The sequence below is a fragment of the Amblyomma americanum genome, chromosome 9 (genome assembly GCF_052857255.1).
Source record: "Amblyomma americanum isolate KBUSLIRL-KWMA chromosome 9, ASM5285725v1, whole genome shotgun sequence".
NCBI classification, from domain to species: domain Eukaryota; kingdom Metazoa; phylum Arthropoda; class Arachnida; order Ixodida; family Ixodidae; genus Amblyomma; species Amblyomma americanum.
The window spans coordinates 35146518-35161620 of record NC_135505.1 but is presented as its reverse complement, the minus strand read 5'-3'; the positions used below and the strand labels follow the sequence as shown (position 1 = coordinate 35161620).

At 45.4% G+C, this 15103-nt stretch overlaps 1 protein-coding gene across 7 annotated transcripts in view; it reads left to right on the top strand.

Moving 5' to 3' along the window:
* LOC144105750 (arylsulfatase B-like) overlaps positions 1 to 15103 on the top strand; it is a 121832-nt gene that overhangs the window by 66611 nt on the left and 40118 nt on the right. For all 7 annotated transcript variants that reach the window (XM_077638858.1, XM_077638857.1, XM_077638862.1 and 4 more), the window contains 2 exons: positions 10388 to 10500; positions 12073 to 12183. In XM_077638858.1, coding sequence (XP_077494984.1) covers positions 10388 to 10500; positions 12073 to 12183 — 224 coding nt within the window. The remainder of the gene's footprint in view (positions 1 to 10387; positions 10501 to 12072; positions 12184 to 15103) is intronic.

The window sequence follows — 15103 nt, the reverse complement described above, 5'->3', positions numbered from 1 at the left end:
GAAAGGCGGTGTGTTGGCGCTTGTTTTAATCATTTGTTTCTTCTCTTGTTTCGGCGCCTTTTGGTATTATTAGAAATGCACCTGTCAAACTCCGTCACCTCTGACAGGCATATATATGTTCACGGCACACCAGCGCTCTAAACGAAACAGCATTCCCAGCATGACCATCGTCATCATCAGCCTGACTGCACCCACTGCAGGGCAAAGGCCTGTCCCATGTCTCTCCAATTAACCCTGCCCTTTCCCAGCTGCGCCCACCCTATGCCGGCAAACTTCTTAATCTCATAAGCCCACCTGTCCTTCTGCAGCCCCCTGCTAGGCTTGCCTTCACTTGGAATCCACTCCGTTAAGCTTATCTTGCCTTCGCATCACATGCCCTGCCAAAGCCCGTTCTTTCATCTTCATTTCTGCTAGGATGCCATTAACCTGTGTTTGTTACCTCACCCACTCTGCCCGCTTCCGGTCTCTTAACGTTACACCTATCATTTTCCTTTCCATGGTTCGCTGTGTTGTCCTTAACTTAAGCTGAACCGTTTTCGTCAGCCTGCAGGTTCCTGCCCTGTAGGTGAGCACCGACAACATACAGCTGCTGTACACTTTTCTCTTGAGGGATATTGGTAACCTGCTATTCAAGATCTGAGAAAACCTGCCATATGTGCTTCACCCCATTCTTATCCTTCTAGTTATTTGCCTCATGATCCAGATCAGCTGTCACTACTTGCCCCAAGTAGACGTATTCGTTTACAACGTCCAGGACCTCGCTGCCAATTGTGAACTGCTGTTCCCTTGATAGACTGTTGACCATTACTTTGGTTTTCTGCATGTTAATTTCTAGACCCACTCTTCTACTCTGCCTGTCATTGATCATGATTTGCAGTTCATCTCCTGTTTGGCTTAGCAAGGCAATGTCATCAGCGAATCGCAGAATATTTAGGTATTCTTCATTAACTCTTATCCCCAACTTTTCCTAATTCAAACCTTGGAATACCAATTTTACTCAAGCTAAAACAAGTATAGAACGCTGTCTTCGATACGGGATCCAATGTTTTCTTACTATCACTCATAACTTACTACCACTTATAAGATAACGGTAATATTTCCCAGCTTACAGATATGGACAATAATTTGCCGCAAGCTTGTATTCTAGGGAGATTTTTGCTTGTTATCAACGCAAATGACGTTCCCCGTGGTGTAAAATTAAATACGTCCTCTTCATGCAGAGGACCGTGGTACTTGTCAAATAAATTATAATTACTCTATTATTAAAAACTACATATCTTCAATAGAGAAGAGGTGCGAATCATAGCTAATAGACCTGATTACTAACAAATGCAAAGCCATAAGAGCCGCCGCGGTGGCTCATTGTTTAGGGCGTTCGTTTGCTGAGCAGGAATTTCTGGGTTGGAGCCCGGCCGCGCGGGCCGTGTTTCGATGGAGGTGAAATGCAAAAGGCGATCGTGCGCTGTGCGATGCCACTGCACGATCCCCAGGTGGTTTAAATTATTCCGGAGACCACCGCTACGGCACCTCTTTGTTCCTCTATTCTCTCACTTCCACCTTTTTCTCTTACGGAGTGGTTCAGGTGTCTGCCGATATGTCAACAGATACTGCGTTAGTTCCTTTCATGAAAAACCGATTTTCATTTTCAACGTCATATGTGCGACTACTATAAACCGGTCCTTTCACTAGTATAATAAGCAACACTGCTTTAGTGTGCGTTTGCTTTCACAAACATTTATTTATCTTCCAACTACTGTATAATGGGCGGTTCTTCTTAAATATTTCGTTTTTAATGCTAAGCGCATGCTAGCTTATTCCTGCCCGAATTTCCTCAGCGCTCTATGCTAGCACAAACTGTTCGTTTTTGTGGCACTAATACGCTTGAAATTGTAGTCATACTTTAGAATTGTAACGAAAAAGTCAATATATAGGTCACTTAGAAGTTGCCTCGGTCATTCGTCATTGTCCTCCAGCCGTAAAACATAGCGCGTACCTACATTCTATAAAATTTTCCGCCGCCCTCCTGTGCGGGGTCAGCAATTTCTTCAAGCACTTTATCCTTGATGTAGCAACCATCTAATTCATATTGTTTTTTCAGTCAGGCAGCTGCCCCGGGTTAGGATTCCCTGTCTCCGAGTCGGAGCTATTGCGTCGTTGGGTGGTCGGGCATCCCGTGAGTGGAGCCGCACCATTGGACAACATCGACGCCCTCCCTGTCCTGGCCAGACAGGAGTCGAGCGATGATAAAATGAGGGTCAATATCTCGCTGTCCCCTTTCCCATCACATTACCCATAACCCTTCCCTCAGTCCCATTCCCACAACCTATGTCCCACCCCCTCCGCTACGTCCCAGGGGAGATCAGGGGAGTCTCCCCGGGCCGGCTCCCCCGGCTGTGGGTCGCTTAGTAGCATTACCCCATTTTTTTTATTTTCCCACCTGCGGGTGGCAAAAGCACAACATTGCCTTCGGGCCTTTTCATTTATATTACGATTGGGTTAAGCCTGTGATACTTTAGTGGTACAGGCAGGAGCTTGTTGGTTTACGTTTTTTTATGGCAGCTCCACCATACTCTTTGGTTTTCTTTTTACATCAGACGAATGTAACCACCTCGCTGCTTAAACTACATTGATTAGTGATAAACGTCCTTAACTAATTAGCTAACTTTTTGATAATATTTGTATAACGTCTGATTGCTTGTTTTTACTTCTCTGTTTTAGATATTACCCATTAACCAGTACAGGGCTTTTCCCATGAGAACACAACAACAAAATAAAAGAAGCCAATATATATATTAAGATATATGCATATATCACCTCCACAACTCATCGAGTTCAATGTGTTCTCCGATGTGACCTTTGAGGGTGCCTGTATAGCTTTGTACTTTGTGAAATATTTTTTAACCTTTAAACTCACCATTATAGTGTTCAGCAGCCTCGCCATAGTTTCCGGCGCGGTGCTTACTCTACGTAGGTGCGAAATACAACCTTTGTCCGAAAAGTTTCTAGACTAAATTATTTCCTACTCTAGAATCAATTCCCAAACAAATGTTGGTGCGTATGTGTAGCGCCATCTTTTCGGGCTAACCTGAGCTAATTATGTTAATTGCTGTGGAAGCCGCCACATGGCATTACATGTAACAAATGCGTTGTCTCTTGCAGTCTGCGCATTCTACTATGAGTGAATGTGGAGAGATGGACGTCCATCTCGAACAGCGTGTAAGAATAAAATTCTGTGTGAAGCTTGGCAAGACAGCCACGGAGACGTATAAGCTCCTCCATGACGCTTACGACTACGATAAATTATCTCGGACGCAAGTTTTCGAGTGACACAAGAGGTTCATTTCGGGGAGAACTTCGGTGGAAGACGACACAAGGGAGGGGCGCCCTTGAACCTCACGCATGAAAACGTGGCTTGGATCACGGAAATCGTATAGCAAGACCGCACCATTGCATTCCACATGCTATCAAATGCTCTCGACATTAGTAAGACAACATGCCACCAAATTTTGCTTGAGGACTTCGGGAAACGAAAGCTGAATGCCAGACTTGCGTCGCACTCCCTCACACAAGACCGGAAGGACATTTTCACTCTCAGCGCAACACGAACGGGACACAAGACGAAGGACTGGCACAAACAGGCGCTGACTATCAACTGGTTTTTTATTGAAGAACCAAAAGCGTATAAATACAAACAGTGAACTACTCATCAATCAACAAAAGTTATCTGGAAGGCACGTGGGAGGTCAGATAGCTCAATTCCCACTCGGATAACGTAATGGAAGGGCTGCTGATACATTTTGTGCCGTTGTGGTGAAAATAGAAAAAGCCTCATTTACCTGGCGTGTTAATTTATTGTTATGTCGGAACAGGATGCACGTGTTCTTGTAATCGGGAACACATTGGCACTTTTTGCACTGGAAAGACGCCTGGGCAAGGGGGTCCCCTTTAGTTCTCCTTTCTGCATGATCCTTTTCATGCCTGCATTGGCATTGCCTGCTGTGGAAGGCTGTGTGAGACAGGGGGTCATTTTTCCTGGTGTTTTCACGCTCCATCAAGCGTTTGTTAACGCACCTGCCAGTCTGGCCAATGTACATACATGGCACCGCAGGAGAAGGGGACCAAGTATACACCACCCCTACCTCGCAAGGTATAGATGGCGACACATGACGCACCTGACAAGCATCCCTCTTGCTCTTGCCGTAGTGCCTCTGTTGGACCTGTTTGCACATAGCGCTAAGTTTTCTAAGTGCAGAAAAGACGACATCAACGTCGTATCTGCCCGCAACTTTTTTCAGCCCATGTGACAAGCAGTGTGCATACGGGACCACAGCCGGCTTTTTCTTCTTTTTGGCTTCTTTCGGCTGAGCCCTATTTTTGAGCTGCCTAAGAAGTTTCTCCGCTGCCCTGGAAATGAGTTGATCTGGGTACCTTCGTCTTGAGTCCCGTTCGTGTCGCGCTGAGAGCGAAAATGAACACTTACCAACTCGCCCAAAATTTCCGCCTTGCTGAACCAGAAGGACACGAAGGCATCATTGAACGCTGATTTGCTCTCCGAGGCAGAGAAGAATGCTGCATTCGTCGACAGCATCATTGCTGAAGACGAAACATGGTGTTTTCAATACGAACCTCAAACAAAGAGGCAAAGAGCAAAATGGCTGTCCACAAGCTCTCCGGCGTTGACAAAGGTGCGGTGACCGAAGATCAAAACAAATACGATGCTGATAGTTCTTGTTTCGATGGCAGAGGTGTCATACACTACGAGTTCGTTCCATAAGGGCAGACGGTGAATCAGGAGTTTTATATCCGCGTGCTCCAACACATGCGTGGTGCACTGCGACGCCGTCGCCCTGACTTATGGGCATCTGGACAATGGAGCCTTCTCCACGATAATGAAAGGCCGCACACTGCTCTCAGCGTGACAAAATTTCTCGCCAATTACTGTACATCCTCATCCGCCATGCTCTCCTGACCTCTCCCCATGCGATTTTTTCCTGTCTCCTCGTGTGAAGAGAGCCCTAAAAGGTCGTTGGACGAGGAGCGTGGAGTCCATTCAAGACGCCACGACAAAGGAGCTGACAGCTCTGCCAAAAGAAGCGTTTCCCAACTGTTTCCAAGACCTCAAGAAGCGTTGGAAGCTGTGTATAGACTGCAAGGGAGACTATTTCGAAGGGGTGCTGCACAAACTATTTTAATGTTAAACGCATTTTGTTAATGGACCCAGTCTCGCAAGTTTACGGACAAAAGTTGTAAAACGCGGTCGAAGATAAAAGGTGAACGCTCTGCGCAAAAGTCCTGTTATGTTGCGTGTGGCATCAAACATGCCTGAACTGAGCCTTCGCTATGTTAAGGGCAGGCAAGAATCGCGCAAACGGGCACCCGTGAAGCCCGCTGAAAGCGGGGCTACATTGAAGTAAAGCTTTGTAGGGGGCTAGTTGGTTGTACATAGTGAGACTGGGGAGCGCTACACTCAGGACAAGGGGACAACACCACCTAAGAACACCACGAGACATGAGCGCAAACTTTCAGCTGAGTTTGTTTTCGACATGGCGCATATTTATACGCATCTAATCGTGGGACACACAAACATAAAAGCGTTAGAGCCAGCCGAGATATCAAAGCAATCACCTACACCATGCGAGATATAAGCTGTCCTCGCAAGTCATGAATTTCACACATGACCAGCTAAATGCAATTTTTCTTCTTTTTTTGTAAAAAACCACAGACGGGTCGGTAACGAACCCAGCACCTTCCTTTTCTGAAGCCATGCAAAATGCTTCCCACAATTCCCTTGTGGTATTGTCCTTTGATTTAAGAAGAACCGTCGTTCTATCCAGTAGAAGTTCGCACTTGTGCACTGCGCACTGTGCTGCGAGGTTGCCAGGGGCACTGACCAGAGAGTTGTTGTAATTGTGCTACCGCAACCTCTCATTTAAGCACCTTCCTGTCTGGCCACATAGGCCTTGCTGCAAGACAGCGGTATTTTATATACCGCGCCCTCAACACATGCCACAAACGAGTTCCTGTGCCTCACGCAACAAGACCATGCGTCGTGCTCTTCTTCTTGGCCGGAATTAATTTTTGCACACATGCTTTTGAGTTTATGAGGCGCGGAAAACACAACGGAAACTCCATACTTTTTTGCCACTTTTTTTAGCCTGTGCGACAAGGCATGCACATATAGCAAAACAACAAGTATCTTATCTTTTTCGTTCGCATTTGCAGGCTTCCCCTTAATGAATGTGTTCAAAACTTTTTCCGCGACCGAGATCAGCAACCGTTTTGGGTATCCAGCAGCCTTCAGTCTTGCAGCCTGTAAGTTAACGCTGTCAAGCATCTTGTGATGGCAAGACTTTTTTAACTCGTGCTTGAAACATGCATCAGCTATATTCCGCTTTATAATTTTAGAGTGCGCGGAGTCGTAAGGGAGCAAGCCCTTTTCGCTCCTTATTCTGCACTGCCAGCAAACGTGGGGGCCGATTTCAATGGCTAAGTCTAGAAATTGTAGGCGGTTGTCCGAAGGGATTTCATATGTGAATGAGAGTTCCAGATGAGCAAGCTGGAATTCGATCAGCGTTTTTTTTTTTCACCAAATCATTCATTGCACATCCCACTTCGGCACATATCAGAAAATCATCAACGTACCTGTAGCACGTCTTGATGCCAAGCGGAAACAATGTGTCACGTAGGACACGGTCTCCTCTGGCTAGAAAAATGTTGCACAGTACAGGCGCGATGTTAGAGCCAATGCATATCCCGTCCTTCTGCAAGAAGACCTCACCACCAAACTGCACGTACATGGCAGAGAGGTACAACTCAAGTAGTGCAAGGAAGTCCGAAGTGCTAATTCCACTCGCATTCATAAACTTGAGACTGTTCGGTAGGTGTCCAAAGAATCGTCCACAGCCTGCAGCACGTGTCCGCGCGGAATGGTGTAAAATAGGTCCTGGACATCGATAGAGAAGCACGTCACTTTTGTGTCCTCCTTGAAGAATCGCACCACCTCATCAGAATTCCGTATCAAGAAAGGGTCGTCCAATGGAAGCAAGTTCAAAAGCCTTTGGAGATATCGGGACACCTCGCGTTGCCATGTGCCCTAGTCTCCTACAATTGTCCGGAAGGGTGCAGCCATTTTATACGTTTTGACCATGAAAAAGGGTTTTAGCGAAAGCTGCTTGCTGCCTCTGACTTCTTTTCCTAGTTTCTCAAGGCGTGCTTTTCCACACAGTTTTGCAGCTTGGCTTCGTACCTTCTTTAGAATTTTTTCATCATGCTTCTCCTCCTTGCGGAAGTGCTTCGAAATTTCCTTCACGGCTTTCGACTTGTACTCCGTTGCCCCTAGAACCATGAAGCAACCTGTCTTGTCCGATTGCAAAAGCCTCATGCCGTTCTCGGTCAAAAATTTCTTGGTTTTCTTGGGAGCTATACGTGGTTTCTTTTTCATAGTCTTCTTGGTTGTGCTCAGCTTAGCGCTGAGCATTGCATCGGCAACACACGTGGCTTTCTCTTCTGAAGATGCGCTGTGCGCAATCGTGTGCACCATGCTCAAAACATCCAAACGGCCCACATTTGGATGGGTGGCAAATTTTGGCCCCTTGCTCGAGCAAGGGACCCAGAAAGAAAAAAAAGGGGCACCGCGACAAGCAGCAATTGATCAATGCAACCGGGTACACTCTTCCACCGTACGTTGTGCAAACTGATCGCACAACGTACGGTGGAAGAGTGCACCCGGTTGCGTTGATCAATTGCTGCTTGTCGCGGTGCCCCTTTTTTTCTTTTCTGGGTAAGTTCATGCGCTCTTGCGCTCGTGTCTCGTGGTGTTCTTATGTGGTGCTGTCCCCTTGTCTTGATCGTAGTGCTCCCCAGTCTAAGTAACTACATTGAAGAGAAATAGTTTGCAACGTAGAAAATAAGACAGCCGCCACTGTGGCATAGTTGATAGGGCACTGAACGAGATAAGTGGGGTTTTTAGTTTGGACTTTCATGGTCGAATTCTGGCTCTTTTTTTGTTACTCCTCTATTAATGTGATTACCCAAATAATTTCGTTCTCTGTCACCGTTCTGATAAAAAATTTCGTATATGTTAAGACTTCCGGAGTCTTTCCTATATATATTTCGACAGGTCTTACTCTGCTCTAGTGCTACGTTCTTTGTGTTTTTGGAAGGTGCTAAGACAAGTAGCTGCTTCAATGGGCTTTATTTTTTTTTAACAAACAGTCCAACCATCGTCAGGAAAAGTGAAGACCGAAGCATAATGACGAACTGAGGCCGTACTCTACAAGCTGCCCATTTATCATTTCGTGTCCATTTGGCCCTTGTTTCGCGTCATCTGGACCATTTGGCTGCTTATCGCCATTGGCCATATGCCATAAGCCATTGGCTGCGTATCGCCGCCAATGGCAGCCAGTCGTCAGATCCTGTCACCTGCTATTGAGCTACCACTGTGATGCTCGTCACCATTGGCTGCATGACGAGGCCAATGGTGAGGACCGGTCGCCAACCACCCGACGGCCGGATCGCTTCCCACAGACGCTTGAAGAGCCGCGGGTATATCTGAGATTTTCAATAACAAGGACCCAGTGGACGTGCAAGAGCTTATATAGAATGCGGCCCCTGGAGGCTTTAGGATTTTTTTTCGACGTAGCCGTGGCAGTAATATTGTTTAATATATGAAGATTTCACGTGAAATATAGCAGTGGGGGAGCAAATTGTTCGCATATAAACCAAACAGCAAGACAGACCCATCACTGATGACACTGAAAGCGGTTTGGTCACGCATATTGGGGTAACCTGGGCTACCTGATAGACGTGATTCACTCCACCGCTCTCAATTTTAGTTGGCGCTTGAACCATTTCTGTTTAGAAAGGGTTATTACGCAGCGATCATGATGGAGCGAGCTGTACATTATCTGAAGACAAGTAATATGTGGCTTTAATTATTTAAAAGTGATATCCGGCAGGAAAGCTGTAATCCTTCCCAAAATTAACTATGCCTGCTTTCGAATTGTCTTGCTGACTGCGAGGTTCAGGTTCTTTTATGGCCATTTTTAAGGACATACAAAGTGACCGCGATGACACCAGACCGCATTTTCCTAAGAGGCCTATTCTCAAGGTGCAGGCGCCATGGCACTCAGCGTGAACTTTCTACTATAATGCACAAAAAAATGACCTGTAAAGCAGCGCGCTGCCACGCTATTCTTCACGACAAAGCACATACCTTCAATTCGAGAGAATAGGTGGGCTCTGCAATTTTGACTTGCTGTCGTCTGTCTAATCGAAGTAGCACTGACCTTCCAAACAGAGACCTTTTCCTGTTGCTCCACTAAAAGCAGTTTGCTCAAGCAGAGAATGATCCCGGCGATTACGTAAAAAATATATCGTTGCTGTTGGAAGGAAGTCTTGTGTGACACCGGTAGATATAAATCGTACAGCGCTGCTAACATTACACTGACGACGTCGGCTCGCATCTAAAACATGTTGCGCCCCACTTTCTGTCCGGCAATCATCGCAGCTCTTTTCGTGTCTTTCCACCATCGGTACGAACTGAAAGTTTCTGACGGCGTTGGTATAAGCGACCACGTAGACCACTGCTAAAAAATTTTGTTCTTGGCCTCTGTGACAACTTGTTTGATCAAGATGAAGTTACCTTGCCGAAAGACTCCCTTTCTTCCTACAGTTTTTTTAAAGATATAATGTATTAATAATATTTGTTACTAAAGGCATATTTATAACACTACTGTGAACTTTCAACGTCTAGTACCCAGGAAAAAACAGGTTTCCTAATTTTAATCATTTTGCTTGGCTCACCCCGTTACAAGAAGCATCCATAGATGACACCAGCTCCCCAACAGCAGAATTAGTATGCCACGAAGAGGGCAACTTGCCAGGGTGCCAGCAACACCATCATGCGCCCAAACTATTTAGCGTAATGACATAATAGATGACGCCCCACCCCTGTAACCTTCTGGTCACTGTCAGGAAAATCTAGAGACACGAGAACTAGGCCTTGTTGCTTGTACACCATTCATTCAATGCGCTCGTCAGTAAAGTTCATAGCGCTTTGCGTGTATGATGAACAAGAAAAGCTGTCGCCGAGTGCAGTTTTTAAGCCGCTGTTTTCACGAAACCGCACTTCGCCTTCCCCCGGTCGCTGCAAGGAATTCTAGGGATGTTACGATAACAGGCTATAACTATATGTGTCCAAAGTGAATTGTTTGCTTAAATTTTACAAGTTTGATTTACCTCGGCTGTACAGTGGCTTGACTCAGACTTAGGGCGCAAACGCACTCTCCCCTAGACGGGTTCATGCATTGGTCCGAATGAAGTTCAATGCACGCTGACTACTTAGCAAAATTTTGCGTGTTCCTTCAAGCACGCTTGTTTTGTGCAGGTCTTCAACATGACGTTCTGTATGTCGCTGAAGAGGGCGGAATGAACACCACCGTTCGGACGATGGCTCAGCATCTGCGCAAGCTGGGATACCGGACCTATGCTGTGGGGAAGGTGACTGCATGTCACATATGCACATCTGCATTTTGATATTACCCATCTTTCCACAAAAGGTGGTGGAGTGAGCGGGAATGGCCAATATAATTGAGCATTTGTCCACCAATGAGTGTCACGAGCAAGAATGGCAGTCTCGGCAGATATCTGACATAAATTTCAGAAAAAGCACGACACACTCAATCTTCAGCCTCTGACCTCCTGATGAAACACGCTACTGTTGCACACGTGAAAAATTGTGCAAACAATTTTTAACGTACGCCACATCTTCGTGAGTTGAAGGTTCAAACATAGCACACACAAACAAAGCGACAAAAGAAATAATAGGATCCTCTAAAAGGATGTCATCTAACGTATGTTCCTAATGCACATGCTGCACAAGTATATATGACAAAATATATCTTTCAGGATGTAGGGAGTGGCAAACAACAGTTGTTCTTGAGAACCTGGACGCATATGCTTGTAAAGAAATTGCTTCGCTATAAGCGCCGTAGCCAAAATTCAGCTGAGAGGGCTGAGCCGCGCTCATCCGCAACTCAATTTTGTTACCCACTTTACTCGTATTGCATTGCTTTTTATAGCATATATTTCAGTGCAGGCGTGACGTAAAGATCTCTGCCGTACAGGCAGGTGCCTAAAGGTGCCAGTGTTGATAAGAATCGCTTGCTGAGTTGTGCGCTTGGAGACGTTGCAAGGCAGCGGCGGCAAATAGATGATATATCAATTGTCGAAAAAGTGTGATCATGTCGGAGTTGCTTCTTTACGAGGCCAGTAAGTAACCATAACTTTCATGAATAAAACTTGTGACAATATACTTCTCTGTTTTGCACTCCTCTATGTTCAACTCTTTTTTTACGTCTACTGGTTAAAATGTAAGTTCATTCGTTTTGCCACAGGAGAGCCCAAGACAATCTACTTCAAGACCTCCTCCTGCAATACTAATTACTCTCTGTGTGTATGTACATAGATGTTACGATATAATGAACGTAGCGATGATGATGATGACGATAACGATAATTATGTCAGATAAAGTAAAAAGATGACAATGCTGTCAAAACCTTTCGAAAAAATCTATAAAGAAAATTAGTCGATAGAAAAAGGACAGTGATGAAAACTCCGTCCAAGATTTGTTCGCAGTAAGAACTTAATATTTGTCCCTTTCGGTTAAGTTTGTTTGTCCGGCAACTAATGACGCATTTATTGCAGAAAAAAATGCACTTTAAAAATTTTCCGGCCACTCGCAGTGAAACTCCTGAGACCTACATCAAACAGCCTTGAGAGATCACCATTTGCCAACCAATGCAGTGTAGCCTCGCCTCAGTGATTCGCGCCCCTGAAAAGTGTCTCCATTAGTCGCAGTTTCACTGAAAAACTCGATGGTGGCGGCGATACCTGCATTTCATGTTTTTGCACCTTTCGTAGGATACAAGAGGTCCGTTGTGAGTCAAAGTAGTGTGCTTTGTCATTAAAACGCGGTTAATTAATCGATACAGGCCAACTTCCCTTCTTCCTCACTACACAAACTATTTATGAGTGGTCAGATTTTCATTCATTTCTTTCTTCTCATGCCAGTGGCACCTGGGTTACTCGAACGTCGCGTACACTCCGACACGAAGAGGCTTCGACTCGTTCTTCGGCGTCTACAACTACGGGCAGTACTACTTCAGCCCCTTGACAAACTTCGTGAGTTCAGCCGCTGTTTTAGTGCACTGCTCTTTAGAGTTACTTGAAAATTCTTCTTGTAAAACGGACACTGTGCTCACAAGGACAACAGAAAAATAAGACAAGACGCGCGCAGACTCACAACTGAACTCGATCGGGTGATGGGCGACATATATAGAGCGAAAAAATACACATCATCATTCTCAGAGGCCATGCGACACCTCGGTAGCGCTGCGGTCGCAACCTAGCGCCCAGAAATCCCGCCTCACAATCATCAACCACAACCGACGTATCACTACTACACACATGTGTTTTCTTCCCCATAATATACGCCTCAGACAACTCCCGTAAACGCTGGTCCCTGTGACGGAATAAAATCATAGTTTTATCTAGGAGCTGAAGGCAAAACATCTTTTTCTTACCTTCACATGCTCTACAACGTTTCGCACATTGGAATGCAAATTAGATGTTCTATTCCTAAAATTTTCCTATAAACGGATAATAATGCACCGACCAATCTGTGCTACATAACCATGATCGCCAGGGAAAGGGAATTCATACCCCAGAGTGTACAAACAAGGAGCATGCCGTAACTTATGATTTATTGGGCAATAAACTGGGCTACGTCTATGCGTAAAATCAATCTTAATTTGTGCACGTGCATAAAAATATGCCATTTTCCAGGGTGCAGAAAACACAACGTCCCCCCCCCCCCCCCCATAGCGTTGTCCAACGTTCATAAGATTGCGTGGTACGTTACGCTGGTATCTAATCACAGCATATCTCTTGCGCTCCAGGGCGTTGGCTTGCGGAGAGGACGGGACTAAATTTTTTACCTTTGTTATAATTTTTTTTTCGCCGGCCACTGCAGTCAGAGAACTCGAGTAGCCAGCGGTGCTCAGTCTGGTCACCCGATAATGAACGCTCTTCGCCACTGCGTGGGCACAAGATTTACACAGGGCAGCACCACTGCTAGAAAAAACAATGACATTTTTCATAGTTTTGCAATGTCCCAAAGAAAAACTTAAGGGCGCTTTCATGGATCTGGGGTGCAAAAACCAAAGAGTATGTGCCGGTTCAACGCGCAGGCGAATGTCTAAAAATTGTAATTCATTACCCTAAAGGCCGTTCAGCACTGAAGTTAAGGCCTAGTCCTGATTCTTTAAAGATATCCTGAACGTCATGAGAGCGTCTTTTGAGTCCCCTCTGTTAACGAAAACCAGGTAATCGTCAACATAGCGGAAAATTCTGCTTCACTTCATACTGCTCCCTCCGTCTCTTCTCAACCCGATCAGTGTGCTAATTGTGCATAGTAATTACTACAAGATTGAAGCATTGCGCTTGAACATATCGTATTTAGGAACTGTGGTGACCCTTCGTAATTAAAAAAGTGTTTATATGAAATTCCTCAAGTACCCCTCTGCAGGGGTTTTACATGAGGGGTGGACATTCGCAATGATAGATGAGGTCTTCTAATAAACGCTTGAAGTGTTCGTGATTGCAGTGGATGAGAGCAGCAGCAGGACGGTCATTCCAGTTCGAGGGTGCTGTTACGAAAAACGAGAAAAGATGGTCTGATTAATGGCTGAAGGTGGGTGCGAGGTCTTTTCATGGCCGGGGCGGCAGGATTTGCGATGTTTCTAGTAGAACGGCAGGGTTACGCTGGGATTCATAATAGAATGCTTAATAGCGACTCTTCTGCGATATTAAAGCTTTGTTATTTATGCTGACGACTGCAAAATGTTTCTTACGGGAAGAGATCTGGGGAGTGTTTTGCCCCATGCAATCTCAATTTGTCTCATAGTGCTAGAGGGGGCCCACAAAAATAACTTCCTAATAAATGAGTTTAGTTTAGTTTAAAGATGTTTAAAGTCCTAAAGCGACTTAGGCTATGAAGGACGCTGTAGTGAAGGGCTCCGGAAATTTCGACCACATGGGGTTCTTTAACGTGCACTGACATCGCACAGTACACTGCTCTTTAAATTTTCGCCTACATCCAAATTCGACCGCCGTGGCCAGGATCGACTCCGCGTCTTTCGGGCCAGCAGTCGAGTGCCATAACCACTGAGCCACCGCGGCGGCTCCTAATAAATGAGTCGAAAAAGAAATGCGTTCTATTTCGTGTACCAGGTAAGGTAGCTGAAATGTCTTATAGAATCATCTTTGGTCCATATAGAAGGCGTTTCAAGGGAGACTAAGCGATTTTCAAAAATAGGTTTTTTTAGATAAAAATATGGCTAGTATTACCAGTGTTGGCGGACACCAGACAACCAGTGAATCGTTTCAAGTATTAAGCTTGTTAACTAATTTTTAATAATTAAGCTTTTAACTATTAGAGCTAAGAGCCTTGTCGCAATTACAGATTTGTTGTCGGTCGTAGCTATATAAAGCTAATACCGGGGCCAGTTGGTTGATCATTATGCGAACACATGCGCTATAAGCGACACAAGCAACGCGTATAAGCGACACAAGCGACGCGTATAAGCGACACAAGCGATACATTTGCGCTTGTGTCGTGTGTGTTTTGTCTTCTTGTGTCGCTTATAGCGCATAAGTTCGCATAATCGTAAATATAACAGCCATATCGGTTTTTAGACTTTCAAAATGCGGTTACCCATGGTGGTGTGGCTGCACTGCAATATTTGCAGTGCTCGCCCATGCCTGCGGCACAGGTTCCGGCACATTTGCCGAAAACAAACCCACGCTGGTGTCGTCTGCATTTAGGGCTCATGGGTCCCATCGAAGGGCACATGATATGTGTCCTGGTTTATGCTGAGACGAACTGGGTTAAGGCGATACCAATAAGAAATGTGACGGCGGAAACTACAGTAGATGTGCTACGGAGCATCTTCGCTCGTTTTGGCCTCTCCCGGACTATCGTATCCGAAAATGGTCCGCAGTTTACGAGTGCAGTGACAGCACAATTCTTCCAGGAAAATGG